Raw genomic sequence first — 26,049 nt, forward strand, 5'->3', positions numbered from 1 at the left:
CTCGGCCGGGAATTGGGTAAACCATCGTCGTTTGTACAGATAAGTTGTAAATTTTTTCCTTTATGATTAATGTAAGTTCTACTTTGCCTTTTATAAAAAATTATCGTGGTTTTCGTGTTCCTTATTATTATCTTATAGAATTCTAATTTATTTCTCTTGGTGTAGTATAGTTCTAATATTTTCACTGGCTCGGTATAAGAAAAGGTTGCATTAAGTATAAAAACTAATCAAATTATCATTTCGCGGTCGGTTTCACTATATTATGTAGTGGTTGAGTCTTCCCCTAGAAAAAGAAAATACAAGTTACTGGAGGTTCTTCCTTTCTGGAACATGCCCACTTTTTGTTATATATCCATGCATTTTTAATAATAATATATCTGATTTGATATGACTATATATAATTCACTTTTTATTTATCTGAATACAATTAATTCATACTTTTATAATAAAAACTACAGACTTAAAATTAAAAGTGCATGTTCGTAACTATTTATTGGTCGTTGAAGTCCCCGCTATGCTTGTGACATCTTCCTGATCTTATCGTGGAACGTGTCTCCCCTCAGATAATTCTTGTTGGTGTTGGATTTAAATCATCAACACTTCATATCGCAATTTCTACCCATCAATAAAAAGCTGACATGTGTGCAATGATGACATGAATTTTTACTTCAATTCACAGACTATCCCTAGTAAATCCCTAATGCAAATTGCATGAGAAAAAAAAAAAACAGAAACTGACAGTGCACTCACTATCTTTCGATTATGTTAATCTTCATCGCCTTCTTCACTCTCTGTCGCGCGGCTTCTGGGGGCTTCTTCTCCGACAACACCACGGCAGCAAAAGAAATTGACGGCACACGTCTTCCTCGTCTTGTTCACTCTACCGCGTGCTTCTTCTCCGGCAACACCACGGTGGCATGGTGAGGGTTCTTCTCTGGAACGTCCCCTTCTCCAGCGAGTGGTTGTTGTGTTTCTTGGTTTTCTTTCTTCGAAAAGAACTCCAACCTTCCCCTGCGTCCTTCTCTGCTGGCAACCCCACAGCGGCACGACACTCCTCCGATCTTCTTAGGAGCATCCCATTTCTTCGACTGCCGCTCTGCAGAGATGTCATGCCAGACAACATCATATGCTTCACTAATTCAAAGACCCTTCACTGAAGATCAATTATTGGAAGCTTTTTAGCTTTAGGTTCATGTTGTTGTGAATTAATGAAGTTAATGGAACTTGGGTGATTGTTTGTTTTATTGTTAGTGTGATAAGATGCATAATAATACTATGAAATAACCTTAGTGTAGGGAAGGCTACCACTGTAGGAGCTGAAACTGGAGATTGCTGTGTGAATATTAGTAACATTAGTAATTTTGCAAGGTGATGGTTTGGTAGTCGCACTGGGTTCATTTTGGGTGTGTTCAATAAGAACAAAAAAATAGGTAACAAATAGAGGGAATGTGAATAGGAAAGATAAAAATAGGTGAATAATAATAGGTAAAAAATAAAATGAATTTTGATGAGTTTGGTTTAAGAAAAATAGAAAAGAAATATGAAAGATAGAAATACAAAAGAGAAAAAAAAAATCCTTTGTTAATAGATTTTTTAAAGTCATGATCTAATGTGAAAATCGATTATGCTTTTTTAAAATTGATTTTTATATGTTTGTGGCAATTTTAAATCACTTGTAAATCTTCTATTTCAAACAACAAAGAACGTCATAAATATGCAATTTATGCCGGTTTTGATCCCAAAGAAAATAATAAAATTTGCTATGTGTCATCCATTGTCCATTATTATGCAGTTGAATAATCAGTACACCTTTTTATATTTCTCTCCACCTATTTTCATACAACCAATCTCACTTTTTTAATTTTACTTTTTTCTTCTCTCCCTTTCCTATTTTCTCACAATTTTTACTTTACCAAACAAAACATTTATAAAATATACCAACATAAAGTGAACATTGATTTTTTTTTCTTTCTAGAATTTTTTTGGTATATAATAATTACATTGAAGTTTGTATCTTATGCATGCTACCCCAATCCTCACCATTAGGCCTACCTAGTGGATATCTTGAATTTAATTTATATGTTTTTAAAAGTGTAAATTTTTTAAACAAGTATTTTATAATACATGTATTTTGCATAACAAATTTATTAATTTTTATAATAATTATTTTAAAGTCATCTTAAATATGATTTCTAATTAGTTAATAATATAAAAATATTTATATAATAATAAATGTCAATTAAGCTTTTTTTTCCTACTTAATGGAGAGCAAGTTTGTTTAATAGGCCAATCAAATTTTATTGCACCGTCACAGTGTAAATAAAAAAAAATTATTAATATTTTAACGAAGAATTATTACCGAATTTTCTTTTTCATTTCATTCTCATCTCATTTTCTCTATTTTTTTTTCTTTTTCTGTGACATCATTTATTACATTGACACTTTCTCTCTTTACCGTTTTTTCTTTTCTTCGTGTCTCTCTTCCCACTACCTCAATCAATCCCAAATATCCCATTTTGGGGTAGATGATAATCAATACCCTATCTTAATCATCATCTATAGCTAAGAAAAATCATGCTATTTTCTTTTACAGATAAGGAAAATGATTTTACTCTTCTGAAAATGAAGACACTGTATTTTAAAAAATAAAGTGTAATAATAATTAACTACCAAAAAAGTACAATAAAATTATTAATTAAAAAATTAATACTTAAAATTGTCATTAATATTACTTCCAATTGTGGGTGTATTTTTTTTCTTTTGAGTGCATCTCTAACTTAAAAGAGGATATGAAAAAGGCCAGCATTTTTTCACGCGGAGTAATCTATCCATTCTTTTTAGAGGGAATAGGCAATTTAGTCCCTGAGATTATACCCATTTTGCATATTAGTCCCTAACTTAATATTAAATTCAAAATAGTCTCTATCTTTACATAAATGTTACAAAATAGTCTTTCAGTTAAATTTTAAAATAACGTCGTTAGTGAGGTCAATTTTAGTGTCATGTGGACTATCCAACGTGACACTAAAGGATGACGTGGCATGACACATGGACGTGCCTCTTAAAAGATGTCACGTCATTTGATGATAACAAAACAAATAAATAGATAATTTAGTCCCCGACTTTGTACCCCTATTGCATATTAGTCCCTAACTTAATGAAAAATTCAAAATAATCCTTATCTTTTGCATAAGTGTTGCAAAATAATCCCTAACTTAAAATATGTCAGAAATCATGCTTAAAGTGTCCATATATTGCAAAGGTTGTGCCTAGCACGATTTCTGACAGTGCAGATTTCTCTTTGGATTTCTTGTCATCTTTTGATTCTTCTGGTTTTTTCTCTTCTTCTTTCTTTTCTTCTTCATTTGCTTTTTTTTCCTCCACTTTGTTTTCCTCTGGTTTTTTCTCTTCCTATTCAAAACACAAAAAAAAAAAAAATCAGAACCCGAAATGATACATTGAAGAAAAAAAAAGAGGAAAAGAGAATGGTTATGCAGACCTCGCCCATTGGTGTTGACGGCTACAAAGATAAGGTTGTTGTTATGGATTTTTGGTTCTTTTTATTTGTGCAAGTGTGTATGGGTTCTTTTTGGTATATATGCCTCAATTGGTTCAGAACCATCAAATTTGAAGAAGCCACTCATTCTATCATCATCAAATGACGTGACACTAAAATTGACCTCACTAACAACATTACTTTAAAATTTAACGGAATGACTATTTTGCAATACTTATGCAAAAGATATGGACTATTTTGAATTTTTCATTAAGTTAGGGACTAATATGCAATAGGGGTACAAAGCTAGGGACTAAATTGTCTATTTACTCGTTTTGTTATCATCAAATGACGTTGCATCTTTTAAGAGACACGTCCACGTGTCGTACCACGTCATCCTTTAGTGCCACGTTGAATAATTCACGTGGCACTAAAATTAACCTCACTAACGACGATACTTTAAAATTTAATGGAATGACTATTTTGCAACACTTATACAAAAATAGAGACTATCTTGAATTTAATATTAAGTTAGGAACTAATATGTAAAATGAGACTAAATTGCCTATTCACTCTTTTTTTAAGTGAAATATTTTCTTTCTGTTTGGTGAGTAATTTATTTACTACTTTTCTGAGTAAAATATTTTTTTTCTGTTTTCAACACAATCTTGGGTGTCACCTGCATGGCAGTGAGGCTATATGTGCCTTATAAAGCTTACACGAGGATTCTACCACCTTCTCTTTATTTCTTCTCTCACTTTGTTATTTCTTTACTATTTGATTCTGCAGATTGCCCACTTACTGCGTGCCCACATTGTCTGACTTATAAGCCCTTTGCCCCTAACCCAGCTGGAAATTGACAAACTAAGTCAGAAGCGTCCTTAGCTGGCCCTTTTGAACTTGCTCCTGTAATTTTCACTATTCTATTAAGTCTTCGCATCAGATGAACAGCCCTTACTTCTCGAGTTTTTCTATATACTACCTTTGCTCTGCTTTGTTTGTATTCAATTTCCATTAATGTAACAATCTCAGACACGCTGGTAATTCCCATTTGCATATATAAACTAATGAATGTGAAAATGATTTCCAACTCAACTGCCCACCCTGTTGACCCCTTCTTGTTGCCTTCTGTAATTTCGTGGATTCTGTTTTCTCCTTTGTTGTCTATATTTCATTTTAATTTTCAGTAATTAGAAAACTTTCTTTCTGGCAATGACACACTTGTTTTGCTGTCTTTCACTGATGTTATACTTTTATTAGAGGTTGAATTGGGGATGATTTGTGATTTTGATATTTGCAGGGGAGGAAGTTTGGCTACTTACTACGATATTGATTCTCAATACCAATGGTTGGATTCCAGAGTGACCATATGCCTGGGAACAAGTGCAATGGTAATTCTAATAGTTTTCCGGTTCCGGATCGTCATGAACGACTTATGAGAGGAAGAGAGCTAAGAAAAAGCAGCAGGGCATCTCCTGATAGTAATAGTATTAGTAATGTGGGTAGTGAAATTTTTGAGCATGACCTGCGCTTAAGAGAAGATAATAACTCTGCTGCTCCCATTGTTGAACGATACCTGGAAGAAGTGGCAGCAGCTGCAGCAGCAGCGCGGGGAGAAAGGAAAGATGGGAGACCTTTCAGACAACGGCTTTTGGTGGTGGCCAACAGGCTGCCAGTCTCAGCAATTAGGAAAGGCGAGGATTCGTGGTCTTTGGAGATAAGTGCTGGTGGCCTGGTCAGCGCTCTCTTAGGTATGTGGCCATATAGTACTTATTCTGTGTCTTTACCGTTTTAGTTTTATCATTTTCAGGGTAAACTGTATCTGCTCCGAAATTTACATATGATTTAAACTGTAATTGGATTTTGAAAGTATACAATTGTTACATTTTTGGGATGAACTTGGCCCACTAATTTACAAAGAATTATCTAACACCACAAGTTCTTTAAACAAAGGTGTGAAGGAGTTTGAGGCGAGATGGATAGGTTGGGCTGGTGTCAATGTGCCCGATGAGATTGGACAAAAGGCACTTACAAAAGCTTTGGCTGAAAAGGTACTTTAGTTTTTCCATTTCAATGTTAGAAGTAACTTTTGCATTTACCTTTGTGCTGTTTCATCACTAGATTTTACTTTTTTTTTTTCTCTTGTTTGTTACCTGTGTTGCAGAGGTGTATCCCAGTATTTCTTGATGAAGAGATTGTGCATCAATATTACAATGGCTATTGCAATAACATTCTGTGGCCCCTTTTTCATTACCTTGGACTTCCACAAGAAGACCGCCTTGCTACCACACGGAGTTTCCAATCTCAGTTTGAAGCTTATCAGAAAGCAAATCAAATGTTTGCTGATGTTGTAAATAAGCACTATGAAGAGGGTGATGTTGTTTGGTGCCATGATTACCATCTTATGTTTCTTCCACAATGCTTAAAGAATTATAACCACAAAATGAAAGTTGGCTGGTTTCTGCATACCCCATTTCCATCTTCTGAAATTCACAGGACATTGCCATCTCGCTCAGAACTCTTGCATGCTGTTCTTGCAGCTGATTTGGTTGGGTAAATTGCAGTTTGCTCCTTTATTTAAGAATATATTTTTTTATTCCTCTAATTTTGTTACTTAAAAGAATGAGTTTGATATGGCCATGCAGCATGCTTTTGCAGTAAGATTGTTTCATGTAGCCCCTTGATGATTTTGGCATGGGGAATTGTGCATAAAACTCCTAGAGTGTATGGCTATATGCTTATTTGGCAATAAGTAAGAATTTTTACCTATGCTGAATTCGCTGTTGGGACAAGATAAACCCCTAGTTATGCATATGAGGTGGCAGTCAACCACCTAACTCTAGCATTTATTTAGGAGACCATACTACAATTGATAGAAAATCAAGTTCCTCTGAACCGAAGAGATGCTAACGCTAGGACCACACTACGTCTTGTTCATCCTATATATTTTTCAAGAAGGGAGATTTACTCTTCTTTTGACTGCTTTTCGCATGCATCTTCAGTAACCTTCCCGAGTAATGAGTATACTTCATATAATAGAATTTCATGTAAGCTAACTTTTTAAAACAGTTTATGCTTACTCAATCATCTCCAGTCAGTTTTTATAAAAATTGAAACATGAACTTCCATGAGCCATGGAGATATTATGAAGTCGTACAGCATTGGTTCATTATTAATTTCCTTTCTGACTAATCAATAGGGGGATAAACCTAATAACTGCAGTTGAAATGTTGGTAGTTTCCTTTTTGAGGTCAAACCGGTGGTTAGAGTTATGCAAAACATGTGATTTGAAACAGTTTGATGGGGTCTGGTTTGATTTTAAACTAGTTGATGTGAAAGTATACTGCCTCAATAACCGTGTTGAAATGACAGTATACTGCCTCTATGACTCTGCAGATTCTAATATTTTCAGTTTAGTTTGACACTCCTCTCATTTCTTAGGCTCTAAACTCTGTGATTCCTTTTATGCTAGATGTTGTATTTTCCAGTTTAATCATTTTCTTTTTCTTATGTTGCCATTGCTGCTGACTTGGATAAGTGTAATTTTTGTTGAGTAGTTTTCACACATACGATTATGCACGGCATTTTGTCAGTGCATGTACACGCATTCTTGGACTTGAGGGCACACCTGAAGGGGTTGAGAATCAGGGGAAGCTGACTCGAGTTGCAGCAGTATGTCCTAAAGAAATTAATCTTTAATGCTCATGCTTCATATGTAAATTCAAAATTAGTTATTGAAATTTTTACAACAAACTTTCATATAACAGTCTGATTGGAACTATTCTTCTCTATATTTAACCAATTAACATGATGAGCTTAAAATTACAACTATTTATTTACTTCTTTTACCCCTGTATGTCAGTTTCCAATAGGTATAGACTCAGAACGATTCATACGTGCACTTGACCTTCCTCAAGTCAAGGATCACATCAAAAAATTACAAGAGAGATTTAATGGAAGAAAGGTGCATCTTTTGCTTTGCATTAACTGCTTCTTTTGGTTATACTTATATCTTATATTGTATTCTACATCTAGGTCCTATTAATTGAGATTGTCTCTTAATTTATAATTTTTCTTTTATAAATTACAGATTATACGTAGTAATGAAAACTTGGGAGAAATTACATACTATTAAGAATTATAGATATGGAATTAGATGATTTTCACCGGAGTAAATTGTTATCATTTGAAACAAATTAGATAGAAAGGAGACAGAGAAAGCACTCTAGGGGGTAACTATTGCCAGCCAGTGGCCACAAAGAACCATCATCCTTATAATTTATTTTTATAGAATCATGGGAAATGCAACATGACCTCAGTCCTTTTGCTATACACATAATTATTCATCATTAGTTACCCCCATTATTCAACTTATGGGTCCCTCTAGATAGATTTTGCTTAATTAGTTTTGGGGTCTAATTTCTGAAATATCTACAGTTTTAATTTATTGGTTGTTATAGCCAATTTTTACCTGTTAGAATCTCCATTTGCTAGATTTGCAATGACTTGTGTTTTCCTCATGTTAATATAACTAAAACCCAGCCTTATTTCAATCAATAGGGGAGGTTGGATACAATGATGGATTCAAGGCAGGGCAATCATTGGCCCTAGCCTCCACTTACTCCATTGGGTTTATATAAAATTACTTAAGATATATGAGTTTGAAATAAGAACAACTATGCTGAGAGAAATTTTTTTATATAGGCTTTGTATATACAAGTTTGAGTTCACATACACAATGAAAGGGCATATTTAATTGCTTCTCACACTTCCAACAAAGATGTATTACATACTCCCACTTTTCTTTTTAACATTGTCATTCAAACAAATTTAGTATAAAATAAACAAATACACTTTACTATTTGTATTATCATCATTTTCTACAGATTATCTTACTAATTTAAAGGGAAAAAATATACAAATTCTTTAATTTTTTATTTTTTAAACATTAATTAATGTTGTAATAAAAATTTAAATTATTTGTGTTGTATTAAAAAAAACTTAATAAAGATATTTGTATGTGTGTGTGTGTGTGTATTGTTTTGCATAATTGGTCCTTCCCTTCAACATCTCTTGGATCCATCCCTGGTTGGATACATGCATCAATGATGCCATCATTCTTTATCATGAACCAAAATTTTAGAAAAAACAAAGCATTCACATCAGGGTCTTGTTTAATGGTTTCTTGTAAAGTTCTCTTCAGTCTCACTCTACCCTTTTCAGTCAGACGATCTTCCATTCCAATTTTCTCATAGGACCCTCTATATCTGTTGGTCTTCTCAATCTTCAGATGACCAAATCACTTGCATTCTTTTAACAGAAATGATTTAGGAGCAAACAGTTAGGCATAACAAACTTATGCTTCTTGTGTCTTTCCTCTTTGTTAAAAACAAAATCTCATTTCTTATTACCAAATGAAGAGGGCTAAAATTATTGGGAGGTACCCTATCGTTTCTTAATCATATCCTTCAGCCATTTGTTTCTGTAGAAAGCTATCAGCATCAATCTGTGGCAACTATTTTCCATGCTATCACGTGTGGTATTAATAAGGATGCATGTTCTTTTTTTCTTTATTATTTTAAAAATTTTATTTATAAAAAATATGTTGCATTCTTCCAGTAATTGGGCATTAATATAGGAGTGACTTTGTTATAAGATTGTATCTGTTTGGCATGACATGTCATGACATTCCCTTTTGGCCCGCCCTAAGAGCCAAGTGTTACTTTAATTTGGTTCTATACAATTTGACTAGCACTTAACCTTTTTCCTGGTTTGACAGGTAATGTTAGGTGTTGATCGCCTTGATATGATTAAAGGAATCCCTCAAAAAATTCTAGCATTTGAAAAATTTTTGGAAGAAAATCCTGGTTGGCATGATAAAGTTGTTCTGCTTCAAATTGCCGTGCCGACAAGAACAGATGTTCCTGAGTGTATGCTACTTATATTCTTTCTTTTTTTTCTTGTTCCATCTTTAGGATAGTAAGGAAAATAGGCTATATATATATATATATTCCTGTTGTTTCAAGAATTGGAAGATCAATTTTCTGTTTATATGAAAGGAAAATCTATTAGGTAGAGATGCAACAGTGGTTTTATATTCCTGACAGTTTGGGACAGTTTTCCGGTGGGAATATGCTTAACTGGTGCTGTGACCAACTTTACAAAAAATATTAAGCAGTTTATAAGGATGCCCAACATCCGAAGAATAATTTTATATCTTCAGCAGCCATCACTTGCCCATAATTTTTTCTTTTTTATTTCTTGCATATTTACAGATCAAAAGCTTACTAGCCAGGTCCATGAAATTGTTGGTCGCATCAATGGCAGATTTGGAACACTGACTGCTGTTCCCATACATCACCTGGTGCGTTCTTAAGACCGTGATCATCTGATGATCAATTATATCATTGCTGATACGCTGCGACATACAATTCAATATTTATCTTTTCTGTGTATAGAAAAGGTCCCCGGTGAGACCCAATTTTTGTGATACCTCACCCAAGAATAAGAATAATCTGCGTTGATACCATACAGAGTTTGTATAGAAACTATGTCTTGGATGATCACACAAAGTCTTTATATACAATGAGCAAATAGGATCACTATTGATTACATAGGATCAATTTAATAATGAGAGTAATAAGGAATAAATCCCTAATTGATATCTAATGATAAATAAGATAATATTATGTAAAATTACAGTAACACAATACTATAGTTAGATAAGTAGTAGATAGTAATAAATAAAATTACAATACTTAGATAGAAATACAATTTACTGAGTAACACAATGAATAACTTATCTAAAATTACAGTTTTTGTTGTTATATATATATATATATATATATATATATAGAGAGAGAGAGAGAGAGAGAGAGAAATTTTAATGTTAACCATGAACTTGACTTGCTAATTATTAATCACATTACAATGCTACAGCTTAATGAATTTGCTATGATTGCAGGATCGCTCTCTTGATTTTCATGCACTGTGTGCTTTGTATGCTATTACCGGTACACTTTTATTGCTTTTATATTTCTTTTCCCCTTTAACAAAGTCCAGTGAGTAGCTTTTGATGTCAATTTGCCATTAATCAATAGTTAGCATGTGCGGAGATAGCTTCATACATGTGTGAATAGTCTTCATGTGCTCTGTACAATTTGTAAATGCATACTTATTCATCTAAAATGGAATGTTCTTGTTTCAGTGTTCTTTTGGACATGATTATTAATGTGATATGTAGGATATCACCTTTCCTCTTAAGCACTTCGTTGCAAATGTTATTTACATTTCTTTGCCTTTTTCCCCCTACATGTATGAAGTGTTAGAAACTGCTTTATGATGCTTCATTTGTGAATGGTTGCACTAGCACCTATATCATGGCTTGTACATATGTCTTCTAAAATTTTATTGCCTATGTGAAGCATCTCTAATATTCTACTTGCTTGATCACAGCCTGAATGCATTTTTTAATTAATTATGTTCTTTTCTGAGTTGTGTTGTTTTCTCTTCACTTATTGGCATATAGTTTTGCTCATTTCGTTATGAAAATTTTATAAAATTTTAGTAATTTCTGGTGTTTTATGCCCTTTTTGCTAACTGAAAAAGTGGTTTATGGAAACAACCATCAAAGAGAAATATAACAAAATGGAAGCTATCTTCCTTACAAACTCAAGTCCCACATACACCACATTTACAACCAAAAATATGCTTCAACTGTTTCACTGGCCACTAGTAATTTTTTATTTGTGTATACACCCTGTAGATAAATATAAGAACTTTTTTAACATTGTGTGAAATGTAGCTAGGTTTAAAATATTATATTTTAGGACAATATATTGAGAAAAGATGAACGTATGCCAAATATGTCTAGAGCACTGCCCTAAGATTATTAAACCCTAATTAATTACAAATTTCCCTGAATTCTCAATTGTTGTTGAAGGATTAAGTTTGTTTGTTGATGATATTCATTTATTTTATTGTAAGTTTTCTGCTAATGACGTGTACATTCTCCCTGTTTCTTACCCAGATGTAGCACTTGTCACATCTTTGAGGGATGGAATGAATCTTGTAAGTTACGAATTTGTGGCCTGTCAAGATAAAAAGAAAGGGGTTCTCATTCTCAGTGAAGTAATTACTGAAACTTTATAGTGTATTTGTCTACTTTTAATTTCTCAAATCAGGCTATGTTAATGTTGAATAATTAAGAAAGAAAAGATTCAAAAGCTAGTAGTTGGAACTTTCCTCCTACAGTCTGTTTTCCTGTGGTCATCGTACCTGTGATAAATTGAGTAATTGACCAAAAGTTCATGAATTCGGTGCCCGAAACAACCCTCCCTTCTTATAAACATATGCCCTGTTGTTTCTGAGGCAGTGGTGGTTTTATATACCAGTAGTTGTTTTATTGGACTCTGGTGATTAGTTTGGTTATGAAGTATTTACTTAGGAGGCTACTTAGTTAATACTTTCTAACCCAACATAAATTGATTGGAGTGTGTAAGCACATGTAATGTAATATTGTTCAAAATGGGACGGTACTGCTTATACCTGAACCTGTTAATATAATTCTCTTGGCTGAACAAAAAAAAAAACCCTTCTTATAGTCATATTAGTATTCTCAAAATCTTGTACGTATTAGTATCTCTGAACTTATCTTAAACTTTTAACCATTTAAAGTAATATGTACAAATTATATACAATGTTTCATCTCTTTATTCCTGTCAATGTTATAGAGCTCTATTTGCAGAAGGCTCTCAATGCCTCTAATCTATGGTTTATTCAACATAGCTTTTGCATATTTCTTCCTTTTAACTAGATATCTATATTCAGCTGGATGATTCTCAATTGCTTTAAATAGACAAGTATCCTCTTGATCTAACATTTGGGATTCTTCTTGTAGTTTGCTGGTGCTGCACAGTCACTTGGTGCTGGGGCTATTCTTGTTAACCCTTGGAACATCACAGAAGTTGCTACTGCAATTTCCAAGGCTCTGAATATGCCATCGGCAGAACGCGAGAAGAGACATAAGCATAACTATGAACATGTAAAAACTCACACTGCTCAGGAATGGGCAGAAACTTTTGTAAGGTATACATTTACATAGTAGTATTCCTGATATCTGGTCTTATACATTAGAACTTTTTGATTTATAATGAGGGTGATGTATCTTATTACATCCCGTTTATTTCATATATAATGATTCAAAATTTTGTCTTCCCTGTCTTTGAACCATCCTGGAGTTGTTTTTTTTATAAAAAAAAAAAACATTACTGGAAGTTATTTGCTTGATTTGCCTAATTAATTATATTTATCACTTTGATTGTATCTTAAGACTTCTGCTGGTTGGGGAAAATCTATAAAACAATGTAGATAGAATTATACTCAAATATGATGGTTATTTACTTGTGATGCTGTAATTTTAGGAATAGTAGAAAGACGTGCAGATACCTGATTATGATTATGAACAAAAATGTTATTAAGAAGTAGATATCCTGCTTGTATTTTTAAGATAGATCCTTATCTTTTCATATTTGCAGTGAACTAAATGATACTGTTGTCGAGGCACAGATAAGGACAAATCAAGTTCCACCACGGCTCCCAACAGAGACTGCAGTTGAATGTTATTTGCAGTCAAATAATCGGTTGCTTATTTTGGTATGCTGTCTTATCATGAAGCTTATGACTTCTTTGAATACTGATCTTTAAGGAACCCTTTTAAACCTTTATGTTTTCTCCAAGTATTTTAGTACTTGTCTGAATGTTCCCTACTAGCTACTTTAGAAAGACAGAAAAACACTAATTTGTTTTATAGATGGTCTCAGATGACAGATCTGTTGAAAGTGAAACAGACTCAGTTCTTATATGAAAACTAGGAAGGTTGTAATGGAGGCTAGATCAGAAGTGTATTACTGGAATGAGTTATCCGTTGAAAGGGGGAAAAATTATACGTAAATTAAGCCATTTTCTCCTGAAATCCAACAAACTGCATGTTCTTCCTCTGTCTTTTGAACCAAAGCAACTCAAAGTATTGAATAAAATGACCAAATATTATAAATAAAAAAACATGTTAAATGACGCAGCCATGGCGGAATGGTGTGGCAGATTTTTTTTTACAATTGCCATAGGCTATTTGTGAAAGGAGCCTTGCTTTGGTGGCACCATAGGCTGCAATGGCATGTTTATATGGCAGAATTTTGGCCTTCTGCTATATTCTTACATCCACCATTGATAACACTGATAAAAAATAACTCCATTGTAAAATGTGGATAAATTTAACTTGAAGATGACAAGTTATCAGACATGGAACAGTTCTATCTCCTCAGGAAAATCTAATGGGGAAATTTGCAAGAACCTGACAAGTTTTTTTTCTTCACCTTCCCAATTCTTATTGTCTGAAAATTCATAATAGACTTGGCACAATGTGTGGTTGTTTGTATAAGACGAAACAAGATGCCTAATGAGTGAAGATAACGGTTGTAGAATCTCAGTACAAGAAGTTGTGAACAAATGCAACACCATTCTAAGATGTAAAAGTACTTGTGAATGAATCTCACATTAAGTGTTTCTGAAAGACTGGTGGACCATGGGATCTATATTATCAAAATATTGTGTCATGTTAAGTGTGTGTTTATGCAGATATTTTTAGACTTCATCAGAGTAATAAATCTAATTCCAAAGTTGTTTACATTATTTTGCAAACCCCTGAATAAAAACTTTTCCATTCAAATACTTCAATATATTTATTATTTATATTTTTTCAATGTTTCACTAATATTAAATCATGAACTGTATCATTTGTCATAATTTTTAACATTTCCCCTTCACATTTGTGATACACACTGCAGGGTTTCAATGGAACCTTAACTGAGCCAATTGAGAGAGAAGGTGATCGGTTTAAAGAAAGGGAACTCACAGTGCATCCAGAACTGAAACAGCCCTTGGCCGAACTTTGCAGTGACCCAAAGACCACAGTTGTTGTGCTTAGTGGAAGTTGTAGAACAGTTCTAGATGAAGTAATTCTTAGTAAATTTATTACTTCCTTCTTTTTGAACTACTTGATCCTATTTTAACCTATCCCTATTACAGAACTTTAAAGAATATGACATCTGGCTGGCAGCAGAGAATGGGATGTTTCTAAACCCTTCAAAGGGAGAATGGATGACAACAATGCCTGAGCAACTGAATATGGAATGGGTTGACAGTGTGAAGGTGCTTATTTGATGTTTCAATTGTTTTTATTGCCTTTCTCCTTCACAATATTGACTTACATCGACGATCCTATGCTTGCAGCATGTTTTTGATTACTTCACGGACAGAACACCTCGATCGTATTTTGAAGAAAGGGAAGCTTCACTTGTTTGGAGTTACAGACATGCAGGTGCTTGGGTTGTGTTTAGGGAGACCATTTTTTGTTTTGCCTGCAGTCTTTCCAGTTACTGATCCTGTCACCATGATATAGATGTTGAGTTCGGAAGACTGCAAGCAAGGGACATGCTGCAGCATCTCTGGACAGGTCCAATTTCTAATGCATCTGTTGAAGTTGTTCAAGGGAGCCGATCTGTTGAGGTGCGAGCTGCTAATGTTACAAAGGTAATTGTCTTTTTAATAATTGATTTTTCTCAGTTCTGTTTTCACCTGCAAAATTTTCGTAAGTGATTTAAAATATATACACTTATCTTTTATTTAATCAGGGAGCAGCTATTGACCGCATTCTAGGTGAGATAGTCCACAGTAAATCCATGACAACACCAATTGATTACGTTCTGTGTATAGGACATTTTCTGACAAAGGTGAATTAAATTTCATTTTGATATTTGTTGCTGTATTGTGACTTCTATTATCTTGTTTGTCTGATGAGAAGTTGTGTTTGTTTTAATGGTCTTTTGAGCATGCTTTCAAGTGCAACAATTGTTAATTGTAATTTGTTTCCGTAGCAAGCAAGACTGGCTAGCATATGATTTAACTTTTACCTCAGTAAGCCTTAATAATTGCCTTATACTGCACAAACTAGTGATAAAATGGAAAAAGTGGAAGCTTTAAAATTTGGTGAAGACTTAATGTTAAAATTCAAACAACCTTTCCTAAAGTACGAAAGCAGAGAGTATTAAAAACTTGCCACCAATTTGCTAATTAGGCTTCACTTGAGATTGTAACGTATGAAATAACAGTAAGATCCTAGAGACGTAAAGCAAAGTGGTTAAGTCAAATTTATACTTTTGATGCTTATAGTGTAGATGTTTTTCAAGGAGTATTATTGATCTATGTTTGGTTCTGGAATTTAACACTATATGTTGCAGCAGGATGAAGATATATACGCGTTTTTTGAGCCAGAGCTACCACGAAGCAAGGTAACAGAAGGAGTCAAGTTTCCTGTTGAGAGGGTATCGTCATCCCAAAATAAGGGACAACGGCCTGTGTCAAACTCTGAGAAGAAAACAAATAATCATGTCTGCCGCCTGCCACGGCGGCCGGCTCCTGAAAAGATCTCTTGGAATGTGCTTGACCTCAAGAAGGAGAATTACTTCTCGTGCGCTGTTGGACGAACACAGACCAATGCTCGGTATACGCTTGCTTCACCAGATGAAGTTGTTGCATTTCTCAAGGAACTCCATACTTTGTCTCAGAGCTAAGATTACCTGATTTTGCACCTTAGGATACTTACCCAGCTTCAGAATTCGGTATATACTAGCAATCATACCTCATAATTCATATGCCAACATTGCAAGTTAAAGAAAGTTGGTAATTTTAGTCTTCACGATATTTCTTGTACAAGATGGCGCCTCATATAGCTAAATTTGCTTTTATTCTACCGGGCTTATTATTGTCACTATGGGTGTAAGTGTCTCCTGTGTTGAGTTGAGTTAATCTAGTGTATTTTTTAATCTAATCTAATTAAACTTAATTAGATTGAATGGTTAATTATCTGGTTGAAATTAAAAAAATCTTCAAACTTAAAAATAGTAAAAATATTTTTTTTATAGAATAATAAAGATATTTTAAAATTAGTATTCATAAAACATTGTATATTTATTTTATAAATAGAAAAAAAATATATGCTTATAATATCTTTCATAAAATAATATTATTATCTTGAAATAAATAAATTTAAATAATGTATCATCTTAAAATAAATAATTTATTATATTGAGAATAAATTGTGCTTAGTTTAAGGTTTTTATATTAGTAATTTAATTGTATGTGAATTAAATTGGTCTTGATCGGATTTATAACTTTAAATTTGTCATCCAATTCTATTCGACTTTAATCAAGTCTATCAAATTAAAATCAATTTAATCTGAATTATAAAAATCTAATTATATTGAATTGGACGAATTTGAATGTTGTGTCTAATTTTCTTAGGCTCCTAATTCTCACACCGATAATGTTAAGTTAGCATCCTAACCTTTTTAGAATTTTTTCTTTGACTATACCTTTGACGGTTACGGAGGAAAAAACACAAAGAAAAAAAAGGTTTTTTTAATTATTTTTAACACTAATTAAATTATTATATAAATTATTATTTTAAAATTTAAATTACATAAATTATGATATAATTTATTCTTTTTAATAGTAATAAAGTTAATTATGATACAATTTATATTTTTAATAGAAATTAAATCAATTGTGATATAAATTATTTTTTATAGCATAATAATTAATTATTAAAAACATAATTAGTATTATAATTAACTCAATTACCATTAAAAAAGATAACTTGTATTGATATTAATTCAATTTCAATTAAAAATAATAAAGTTTATGATTAATCGATTACTATTAATAAAAAACTATCATATATTTAAGAAAACCATAAAAAAATATGCATAATGAGGTATACTATTCATGTTTTAAAGTTAAATCTCTAAAATAATAACTGCATTAAAGTTGTTGTTTTTTCAAATCCTCCATCTTATTGTTATCCAATAATATCTATTAAAAAATACCCCATCACATCTTCTGATAATGCGATTGTTAAGATAATTACACTTGTTAAATGATAATAATGTACCACCTCAGATTTTCACATGTCACGTAACTAGGCACAAAGTCCTTAATCATGACATTATCCCCCTAGCTCATGTCTCTGTCTATTTCTCTTCACAAGACCTTGTCGTGTATTAATTTTACTTGGTTCATTCCCAATCTAATTTCTTTCTGTAACGTCATACTTTGTATTTTCCTCCAACACTAATTTTTTACTCAAACAGGAGGAAGTTAAATGAATATCTCAGTAGCACCATCCATTTCACTGCATATTGTACAATGCAAATACGATAAAAGTATAACTGAATACCCCACAAAAAGGATATAATATATGAGCAATAAAAAGAATACATGCCTTCCAGGATGCAAAAGCTTTTAGGTAACAAGACCCTATTTTCTAAGGCTGCTCTTAACAGAGGACGCTACAAACTAGAATAAAGCTACAGAAATGTTAACTTAGGAACCATATCTGGCCCAATTATTATACTTGTCACCCTCTAAACACAGTAACATGATGGAACTATGCTGAAACTGGAATCACTTGTAGCTATGAGAACAAGAACTACATGGCTAGCTTTTCTAGTAAGGTTCTTATCAAAACCCAACGAAATAACAATGAAATAAAGAGTGATCTATGTAGCCCGCAACAAAAATGCATAATCTTTGATTTCTAAAACATGAAACCGCTCAATACTTTTAAGCAGTTTTCTTGTTTGGCTCAAAGACATACTTGATCAGTGATTCCTTGATGGAAAGAAGCTCAGGGAACTCGTTCTTCAGTTTGGATGCATCCATCTCATTGTTGCTCCGTGGAGCAATTATCACCTTGGCTTGCTCTTCAAGATTGAAGTTAGTCCACTTGAAGCTTGGATCAATGTAATCCCTGTACATCTCGAGAATCTCATTGTGGCTCACGGCCCCAGGATTTGTGAAGTTCCAGATGCCCCTCAAGTTTCGCTTTGCCATCTCAATTGAAATCGGCAGAAGTTCATCCAAAATGGTCATGCTGTTTGGAATGTTGACTACTTTGTTATAACGAGAAATCTTGGTGATGAAATTGCGCGGATTGCTCAAGTCAGATGAAATTGGCATGCGAACCCTGAGGGTGCACACATTGTCATATTCTTTCAAGAGCTCTTCGACCTGAAAAAAAAAAATAACATCCAAATTATAAGATATAATTATAATCATAATGGAAAGGGAATAAAGTAAAATAACATGTAAGTAAGCTTACCATAGCCTTAGTTTTGGAATAGAAAGAACCAATGAAGTTGGGTTTGTCTTCCTCCTTAAAGCCAATGCCAGAACCCTCTGGATGAGCTTTGTCATACTCAAATATGCACCCAGTAGCATAATTTATCATCAAGATTCCATGCTCTCTGCTGACATCAGCCAATGTTAAAGTCCCAGCAACGTTGGTGCGAATGGTTTCTGTCTTGTGAGATTCACACCAATCAACATTGGGTCTGCCAGTTACTCCTGCTGCATTAAAAATGTGTGTTGGCTTCACATTCTGAATATCAGCCACAAGTGATGATCGGTCCTCTAGTCGTCCTTTTCCATATTCGTAGGGAATTTCTTGTTTTTCACACAACTTCCCCAGCAAACCCCCAATCCAACCTGTTCTGCCATAGAGCAAGAACTTGAGAGCAGGTTTCTGTGAGGAGTTAACATTCTTGGATGTCGGAACCACCATTCGAGTATTAGTTGAGACATACGATGGAGGTTTTTCTTCGTCAGATCCATCAAAATGTCTCTCCAGTCCACCGGGCATCATCAGCATCCTTGGATGGGGAAGCAATGCACCACTGACATCACCCCACCAATCAGGATTGTTGATATACCAGTCCATGGTTTTCTTCAAGCCCTCTTCCCAAGTGGTCCTCTCAGACCAACCCAAGATTTTCAGCTTTTCATCATCAAGAAAGTATCTCTGGTCATTAAATGGTCTGTTCTCCACAAATTTTATACTAGTCTCTGGGTCCATCTTAAAAAGCCTGCATATATCTTTGGCAACATCAATAACCCTCCTTTCCTTCTTAGTACCAATATTGTAAACATGCCCGACCTCTCCCTTGTGAAGGATAACTTCAAAAGCCTCTGCAACATCTTCACAATACAAATAACTCCTCACATTAGAACCATCCCCGTGGATTGGAAGAGGCTTGCCTTGCATGGCCAGGAGAATGAACTTTGGAATTAACTTCTCAGGAAACTGATTGGGCCCATAAACATTGTTTCCTCGTGTTGTGATCACAGGTAACCCATATGACCTTCCATATGCCATCACAAGCATTTCTGCCCCAGCTTTTGTTGCAGAGTATGGATTTGTTGGGAGTAACTGAGAAGCCTCGTGGTTTCCAACAACAGCATCCTCATCTGTCTCTCCATAGACCTCATCAGTGCTCACATGGATGAACCTCTTGATCTGGCCAGTTACCTTGCAGGCTTCTAATAGGACATGAGTACCATATATGTTGTTCTTGGTGAACTCAAAGCTGTTACCAAACGAGTTGTCAACATGGGTTTGAGCAGCAAAGTGCATTATTGTGTCAATGGACTCGGTGATGAGAAGGTAGTTGACAAGGTCAGCACTTCCAATATCCCCCTTCACAAACTTGAAGTTGGGAGATGATTTTGAAGGAATGAGATTCTTCAGATTCGAGCAATAATCAAGTTTGTCAAGAACAACAATTTTGTACTGGGGATAATTCCGGATAAGACGGTTCGCAACATGAGATGCGATGAATCCAGCAGCTCCAGTAATGAGGATATTTTTGGGCGTATGCGTAGCCATGTCAAGCAACTTCTACAATAAAATAAAGGAAAGCCCCAATATTGTCACAATCACCCAAAAATAAAAAAATAAAAATCCATTTTTTACCAAATAATTGCATCCAAATAAAATAAAACAACACAGCATACAACAACAATTGTTCATCTTATCATAAACAGAAAAGGCCATTTCTATATTAAAGGTAAGCCAACTTCCGCATAAGACAGTATAATATGAGGAAATCAAGCAACTATGACAGAGGCTTGGGATAGGATGCAGCATTGCAGGAGGTGATAATTTGAAACCTCCCTGCTTTGTGTGCACGATTAAATAAATCATGAGGAAATTCTCCATCTGCATGTAAATGATCCACAAACTATAGCTATATATTTTCTTGATCCAGTTAGTTAAGATGAAAAATGTAAAAAAGAAAAAAAAAACAATCCATTATACATCATTCTGCAGTGATTACATCAACATCCAGGAAAAACAAACAAGGGCATATCTATCTACATTAGTTAGAAAACACAAGCAAACAAACAAATAAATAAATAATGTCTTAAAAGAGATAAATGAAAAAAATAAAAACAATGACTCAGATTCCACAAAAACAATACGAATTGCAATGAATTTTGTACAGAACCAATTACCCTAGCTTCAGAATCACAAATCCAGAACAGATCTGATTATATCACAAGCTTCGGCAGAAACGATCACGTGGATCAAGGCACAATACAATCACCAAACAAAAATATTCACACAATCATCACAGATCCAACAAAAAGGAGCAACACCCAGATCACAAAAACCACCCATTAGTCCAAATTTCAAAACTTTCCACAACAAAATTAAGAAACACCAAATGGGGTAGCACCCAGATCATCATCCACAAACAGATATAGAAACGGAGAAAAACAGAGGAATGAGAGTAGAAAATAACTTACGAATTGGCAAGCGATGAAGCGAAGAAGAAGGAGAAAACACGAAGACAAGAAAGAGAAATTTTTCAGACACAGAAGAAATGGAAAATGGTAGTTCTCAGATTTAGATTTGGACTCTACACACTTTCTCTGTATATATATAGACGCGGTTTTTATGCATGAATTATTTGATCAACTCTGAGTTCGAGAAAGCTAAGGGGAGCCACAGGATCATATCAAGTGACGAAAATACCCTCCCAAATTTACGTGGGGCCCATTCTTCATTTAATTTTTTAATTAAATTTCCATGTTTCTCACGTGATTGTGACACACCGTAATTTCTTTTTGTTTGGAGAAAGAAAAAGTTGAACAATTTATTGGTTATTAATTGAAAATAGTTCTCCATCGATTTCAATTTTAAGGAATTAGCTGACGGTCTCCCTCTGACTACTTGACTGGTGGTTGGAATAAGTTAAGGAATATAAATATGTCTAATTTTTAAAAGTAAATGGTAACTAATATTTTAGTACATTATTTAAGAAATTAAAAAAAAATTATTGGAATGTATAAAATTATATTATTTATGATTTTTTTTATATTTTCTCATGATTTTAACAATAAATATTAGAATTAATTATAAATTTGATCCCTAAATTATTTTAAATAGTTTAATTTAGTCTCTAAATTTTGAAAATATTTAATTTGGTCCTTAATCTTTTAGAAATGAATAAATTTGATTCACAAATTTTTAAAAGTTTCAATTTGATCCTTTAAGTTTTTAAAAATAAATCAATTTGATCTCTAAATTATTTTAAATGATTTAATTTAGTTCTCAAGTTCTTGTAATTTTGAGAACCAAATTTGATTCATTCTAAAAAACTTGAGTACCAAATAATTTTTTTAAAAAATTTCATGACCAAATTGATTTATTTATAAGAACATAAGGATTAAATTAAACATTTTAAAAATTTAGAGACTAAATTGAACCATTTAAAATAATTTGAGAATCAAATTGATAATTAAATCTAAATATTTTTTCCTTTTAATTTCTTAACCAATATCTTAAAAGCACCCATTAGTCCGATCCATTTTTTAAATTCAAGATTTTTCGTAACATTTAAATTTGCATTGTTTATATGATATATATGTCCTTTTCAAGGTTTGAGTTAATTATTTTACATTTTTTAATTTATTTTTCTACAATATTATTTTTTAGTTATTGAAAAAGGTTTATTTAAATAAATTGACAAATTTATTTTTAAAAAAATTGCTAGATATGAATCTTTATTATAAGTTAATAAAATTAAAACCTTAAATAGAAAATATATAATTTTAAAAAATCATATTGATTTTCTTAATTGTTTATCCATTTTAATGTATCTACTTTTATCTATACTTCTAAATTAAAATTCTATATTTTTATAAGAAATTTTAAATAATTAAAAATAATTTTATATCATAATTTAAATTATTCATTTGTAACTAATAATAATAATAATTATATCATTTGTTGTGCATATTTCATTGGACAATTTTACTCTTAAATCACTTTTTAAATTTTAAAATTTTCTTGTAACTTAGATTAACTTTCCACTACTTTTATATTATTTGTTTCTTTATTCTGTTATTTTCTATTAACTATCTTTAATTTTTTATTATTATTTAAAAACTTTAGAGAGGCAAAGAGTTCCTCTTTTCCCCTAGTTATAAATAAATAAAATATAATCTATATATTCAAAGTTACTTATTTATTATGATTTTTAATCATAATATAACATATGTTAAAAACTATTTATTTATTTATTATGAATTTCAATTGTATAAAATACGAACTTATCATAAATACTAAGTTTTTTATAAAATATTTAAAAATTATTATAAGAAATGCAGCATTACTCATATTTAAATATCTTAAATAATTAACAAAAATGATAGGCTGGTCTTCTTAAAATGTAGCATTATCTTAACTAAAATATTTTTATATTTTATCTTTTCTCTTTTGAAGTTGCATTTAGCATATTATTTCCACAATTACATCAAAAAATTGCCTTTCAACTATCACTAATGCTCTTTTTGGTTGTAAGGAAAGAAATAGAAGGGATGAAAATAGAAGAAAAGAGAAATAGAATAAAAATAAAATAGGATATTGGGTTACTTAATTTAAGAGAAATATATGAGAAATAAAATAATAAAATTATAAAACCCTATATACCCTTATCAATATGTATGTCTTTTAATCATATTTGAGTCAATTTTTTTTATTAAAAAAAAGATAAAATAGAAAGACATAAATGTAAATGCACATTTTCACCTTTATTAATGATAATCTTTTTGAATAGTGGACTCACCTCTCTCTATATATATCCTTATTAATATGTGTGTATTTTTATCAAATATAGGTTAATTTTATTGATAAAAAAGATAAAAGAAGAATATGAATATAGATTTTCTCCTTTATCAAAGATAATCTTTTCAAATGTGAGATTCACCTTCACTCAAATTAAATCTCCCATAAATAAATTCCACCAAACTACTTAACAAAAAGTGATCGTTACTTGCACTCCAAACCCCAAAATTGACCCTGAGAAATACAATGTAAATTAAATTTCAATAGGTTTATCAAAAAGCTTATTAATAGTTTAAAAAATTATTACAATTTAAATTGTTTATTATAAATATAAAATATAATTTAAATATTATAAATATTTATTTATTACAAATTTTGATTAAATAAAAAAAAATACTTATCCTATGAAATGCACATGCTAAAATTTTTAACAATATATTAGAGAACACTTCTTTTTTTATCGCCATATTCTGTCTAGACTTTTTACCCGCTAATTATTCTCGAAAGTCGAAACTACTACTAAAACTATCCATTACTTTCTCTCATTTTTCTGTCTGACCTCTATTTTCTCGTTTTTATTTTATGAAAAATATAGAGATCTACGATTTTCTTTGTTACTAAATACTTTAGCATGTTTATGGTTAAGAAATAAAAATATCAAATACATACATAGATAAAAATATAAAACAAAAATAAATTGAGATGATTTAGAAACAAATGTCTTAGACTTAGTTAGTTGTGAGGTAACGTGGCACCAAAGGAGAGAAGAGACAACATTGAAATTGTAAATTAGAGTGTGAAAAAAAAGTAAGAATCTCACTTTCAAATATGTAGATCAAGATTTTTAATAGTATAAAATTCTCTTAAAAATAGTATAAAATTAGATTTCAAATAGTAATTTATAGTATTGGAGTGTGATAGAATGAGATGAAGACCATGTGAAACGTTGCTGTGGCAGCATCTCATTGGTCCACCGACAGATTGAATGAATTGTACAATAACTGGATTTCGTGCTTGCATACTCCATCAGATGTTATTTATGTTTCAACTTCTTTTTATCGAAAACAAAAACACTTTTTTTATCCTTATTCTTTTTGTCTGATTTTTGAATTAGCATTTCGCAATGACAATGTTAATTCAATTAGTTAATTCATGAGAATGTGAGATATAATTATAAATTATGAATATAAAATTTTGATGTTAATTTCATAATTATATTTTCAAGACACATTGTCAATGTTAAAAGTATTTATTAACTTTTTAGCATCAATAGTTTGAAGCATTTTAGATGAATGTTTAAATAAATAAAAGTAAAAAAGGTTTTTCTGGTTAATGTTAATCTTTAAGACTATTTTTAAATAGCTAAAATAAAAATATTTTATTAAAAGTGTATATTCCAATATTTAATATTTTTTAGGATTAATTAAATTTTTTCTCTCAACTTTTTTTCAAATTCTAATATTTAGTCCTAAAAAATTTGATATTTTTAGTTTTTCATTCATTTTTCGTCAACATTTTTAATTTTTAATTTTTTTTTACCCATTTTTAATTCCATATTTATGCTCAAAATTTGTCTTTGATATGAAATAAATGAAAAACTAAAAATGAATAATTTTTTTATAAAGACTACAAATTATAATATAAAATTAATGAAATACTAAAAATTGTTAAAAAAATTAAGAGATTAAAAATTGAAATCTAAAAATGTTGATGGATTAAAAGCTCAATTAGCCTTTTTAAAATTATTTAACATTAATCTTAAGTCTTGATGTTAACAAAATTATAAAAAATATTTAATTTTCATTTGATGCTTATTAACCAATACTTTATCCCATAATTCGACACGGACTACTGAGTGCTGTTTAGTTTAGTATTTTACCTTCTCCAAAGTTTTTTTTTTTTTTTCAGAAGTTACCTTCTCCAAATTGAATCTTATAAATTTACATCAAGTTGATGAGGTTATGTTATGTAATCATCATATATTTTTTTTTTGGAAAATGTTAGTTCTTTAAATAAATTTTAATATTTTAAAGGATTAGTCTTTTATTTGCGTATGAAAATATCTTAGATTTTTTAAAAAACAAACACAATGAGTTGTAAGCTGGCTATGAGTCTGTGACTAATTCTGTAATTCATGTTAACGTGAGTGATAAGAATTCTCATGCACCTCTTAAAAATAAGTTAGGATTGAAATGGAAGAAACCTAGTTGAGAGATATTTAGATAATTAGAAGAGATTAGATCCTACACTCAATAAGGAGACGCTCTTAACAAAAACAAACAAAAGTGTGCAAGCTGTGGGTCTGTAGTAGCATTAATTAAGACTGATGCAAAATTTATTTTGCCCTAAAATAGAGTTACTTCCTTAACTGAATTTGGAAACGGGTCCATCATCTATGGAAAGACAACTTCCCAGTACGAAATTAGGTACAATTTGTGGTTCAAATTCGCCCAACTTGTTCGATTTTGTTCAACATTTATAATTTGCACAGTTTTTTTTTATATATAAAAATATTTCCAAACTGAGT

At 31.8% G+C, this 26,049-nt stretch overlaps 2 protein-coding genes across 8 annotated transcripts in view; one reads left to right on the forward strand and one right to left on the reverse strand.

The window, feature by feature from the left end:
* Positions 1-16,322, forward strand: part of LOC100820010 (alpha,alpha-trehalose-phosphate synthase [UDP-forming] 1) — a 22,601-nt gene extending 6,279 nt beyond the window's left edge. Inside the window, exons 2-19 of one of the 6 annotated variants that reach the window (XM_006592886.4) lie at positions 4,286-4,404; positions 4,797-5,247; positions 5,450-5,547; positions 5,661-6,049; positions 7,054-7,168; positions 7,359-7,460; positions 9,276-9,426; positions 9,772-9,860; positions 10,461-10,509; positions 11,526-11,626; positions 12,396-12,583; positions 13,033-13,150; positions 14,341-14,508; positions 14,582-14,704; positions 14,786-14,873; positions 14,955-15,085; positions 15,187-15,285; positions 15,793-16,322. In XM_006592886.4, coding sequence (XP_006592949.1) covers positions 4,842-5,247; positions 5,450-5,547; positions 5,661-6,049; positions 7,054-7,168; positions 7,359-7,460; positions 9,276-9,426; positions 9,772-9,860; positions 10,461-10,509; positions 11,526-11,626; positions 12,396-12,583; positions 13,033-13,150; positions 14,341-14,508; positions 14,582-14,704; positions 14,786-14,873; positions 14,955-15,085; positions 15,187-15,285; positions 15,793-16,125 — 2,748 coding nt within the window. In that variant the 5' untranslated portion in view covers positions 4,286-4,404; positions 4,797-4,841 and the 3' untranslated portion in view covers positions 16,126-16,322. Of the gene's footprint in view, positions 1-4,285; positions 4,537-4,603; positions 4,627-4,796; positions 5,248-5,449; positions 5,548-5,660; positions 6,050-7,053; positions 7,169-7,358; positions 7,461-9,275; positions 9,427-9,771; positions 9,861-10,460; positions 10,510-11,525; positions 11,627-12,395; positions 12,584-13,032; positions 13,151-14,340; positions 14,509-14,581; positions 14,705-14,785; positions 14,874-14,954; positions 15,086-15,186; positions 15,286-15,792 lie in introns of those variants that run through there. The other 5 variants (XM_014765107.2, XM_041007649.1, XM_041007650.1 and 2 more) reach the window with 5 other exon arrangements.
* A 1,464-nt stretch (positions 16,323-17,786) lies between these two features.
* Positions 17,787-21,360, reverse strand: LOC100775641 (trifunctional UDP-glucose 4,6-dehydratase/UDP-4-keto-6-deoxy-D-glucose 3,5-epimerase/UDP-4-keto-L-rhamnose-reductase RHM1). 2 transcript variants are annotated; one of them, XM_006592888.4, is made up of 3 exons: positions 21,200-21,360; positions 18,714-20,285; positions 17,787-18,622 (listed from the first exon to the last, which is right to left on the reverse strand). In XM_006592888.4, the coding sequence occupies exons 2-3, from the start codon at positions 20,274-20,276 to the stop codon at positions 18,176-18,178; spliced, it is 2,010 nt and encodes a 669-aa protein (XP_006592951.1). In that variant the 5' UTR covers positions 20,277-20,285; positions 21,200-21,360; the 3' UTR covers positions 17,787-18,175. The 2 variants fall into 2 exon arrangements, with proteins under 2 accessions (XP_006592951.1, XP_003540514.1); XM_003540466.5 differs by having other exon boundaries at positions 18,714-20,288.
* Positions 21,361-26,049: the final 4,689 nt, after the last annotated feature.

This window comes from Glycine max, chromosome 12, assembly GCF_000004515.6.
Source record: "Glycine max cultivar Williams 82 chromosome 12, Glycine_max_v4.0, whole genome shotgun sequence".
NCBI lineage: Eukaryota > Viridiplantae > Streptophyta > Magnoliopsida > Fabales > Fabaceae > Glycine > Glycine max.

What these genes read in the sequence shown, in the direction of transcription:
- LOC100775641 (XM_006592888.4), bottom strand. Translation starts at nt 20,276, where the DNA reads ATGGCTACGCATACGCCCAAAAATATCCTCATTACTGGAGCTGCTGGA. An exon ending in ATTCCAAAACTAAGGCTATG is followed by an intron (nt 18,623 to 18,713) that starts GTAAGCTTACTT and finishes TTTTTTTTTCAG; the next exon opens with GTCGAAGAGCTCTTGAAAGA.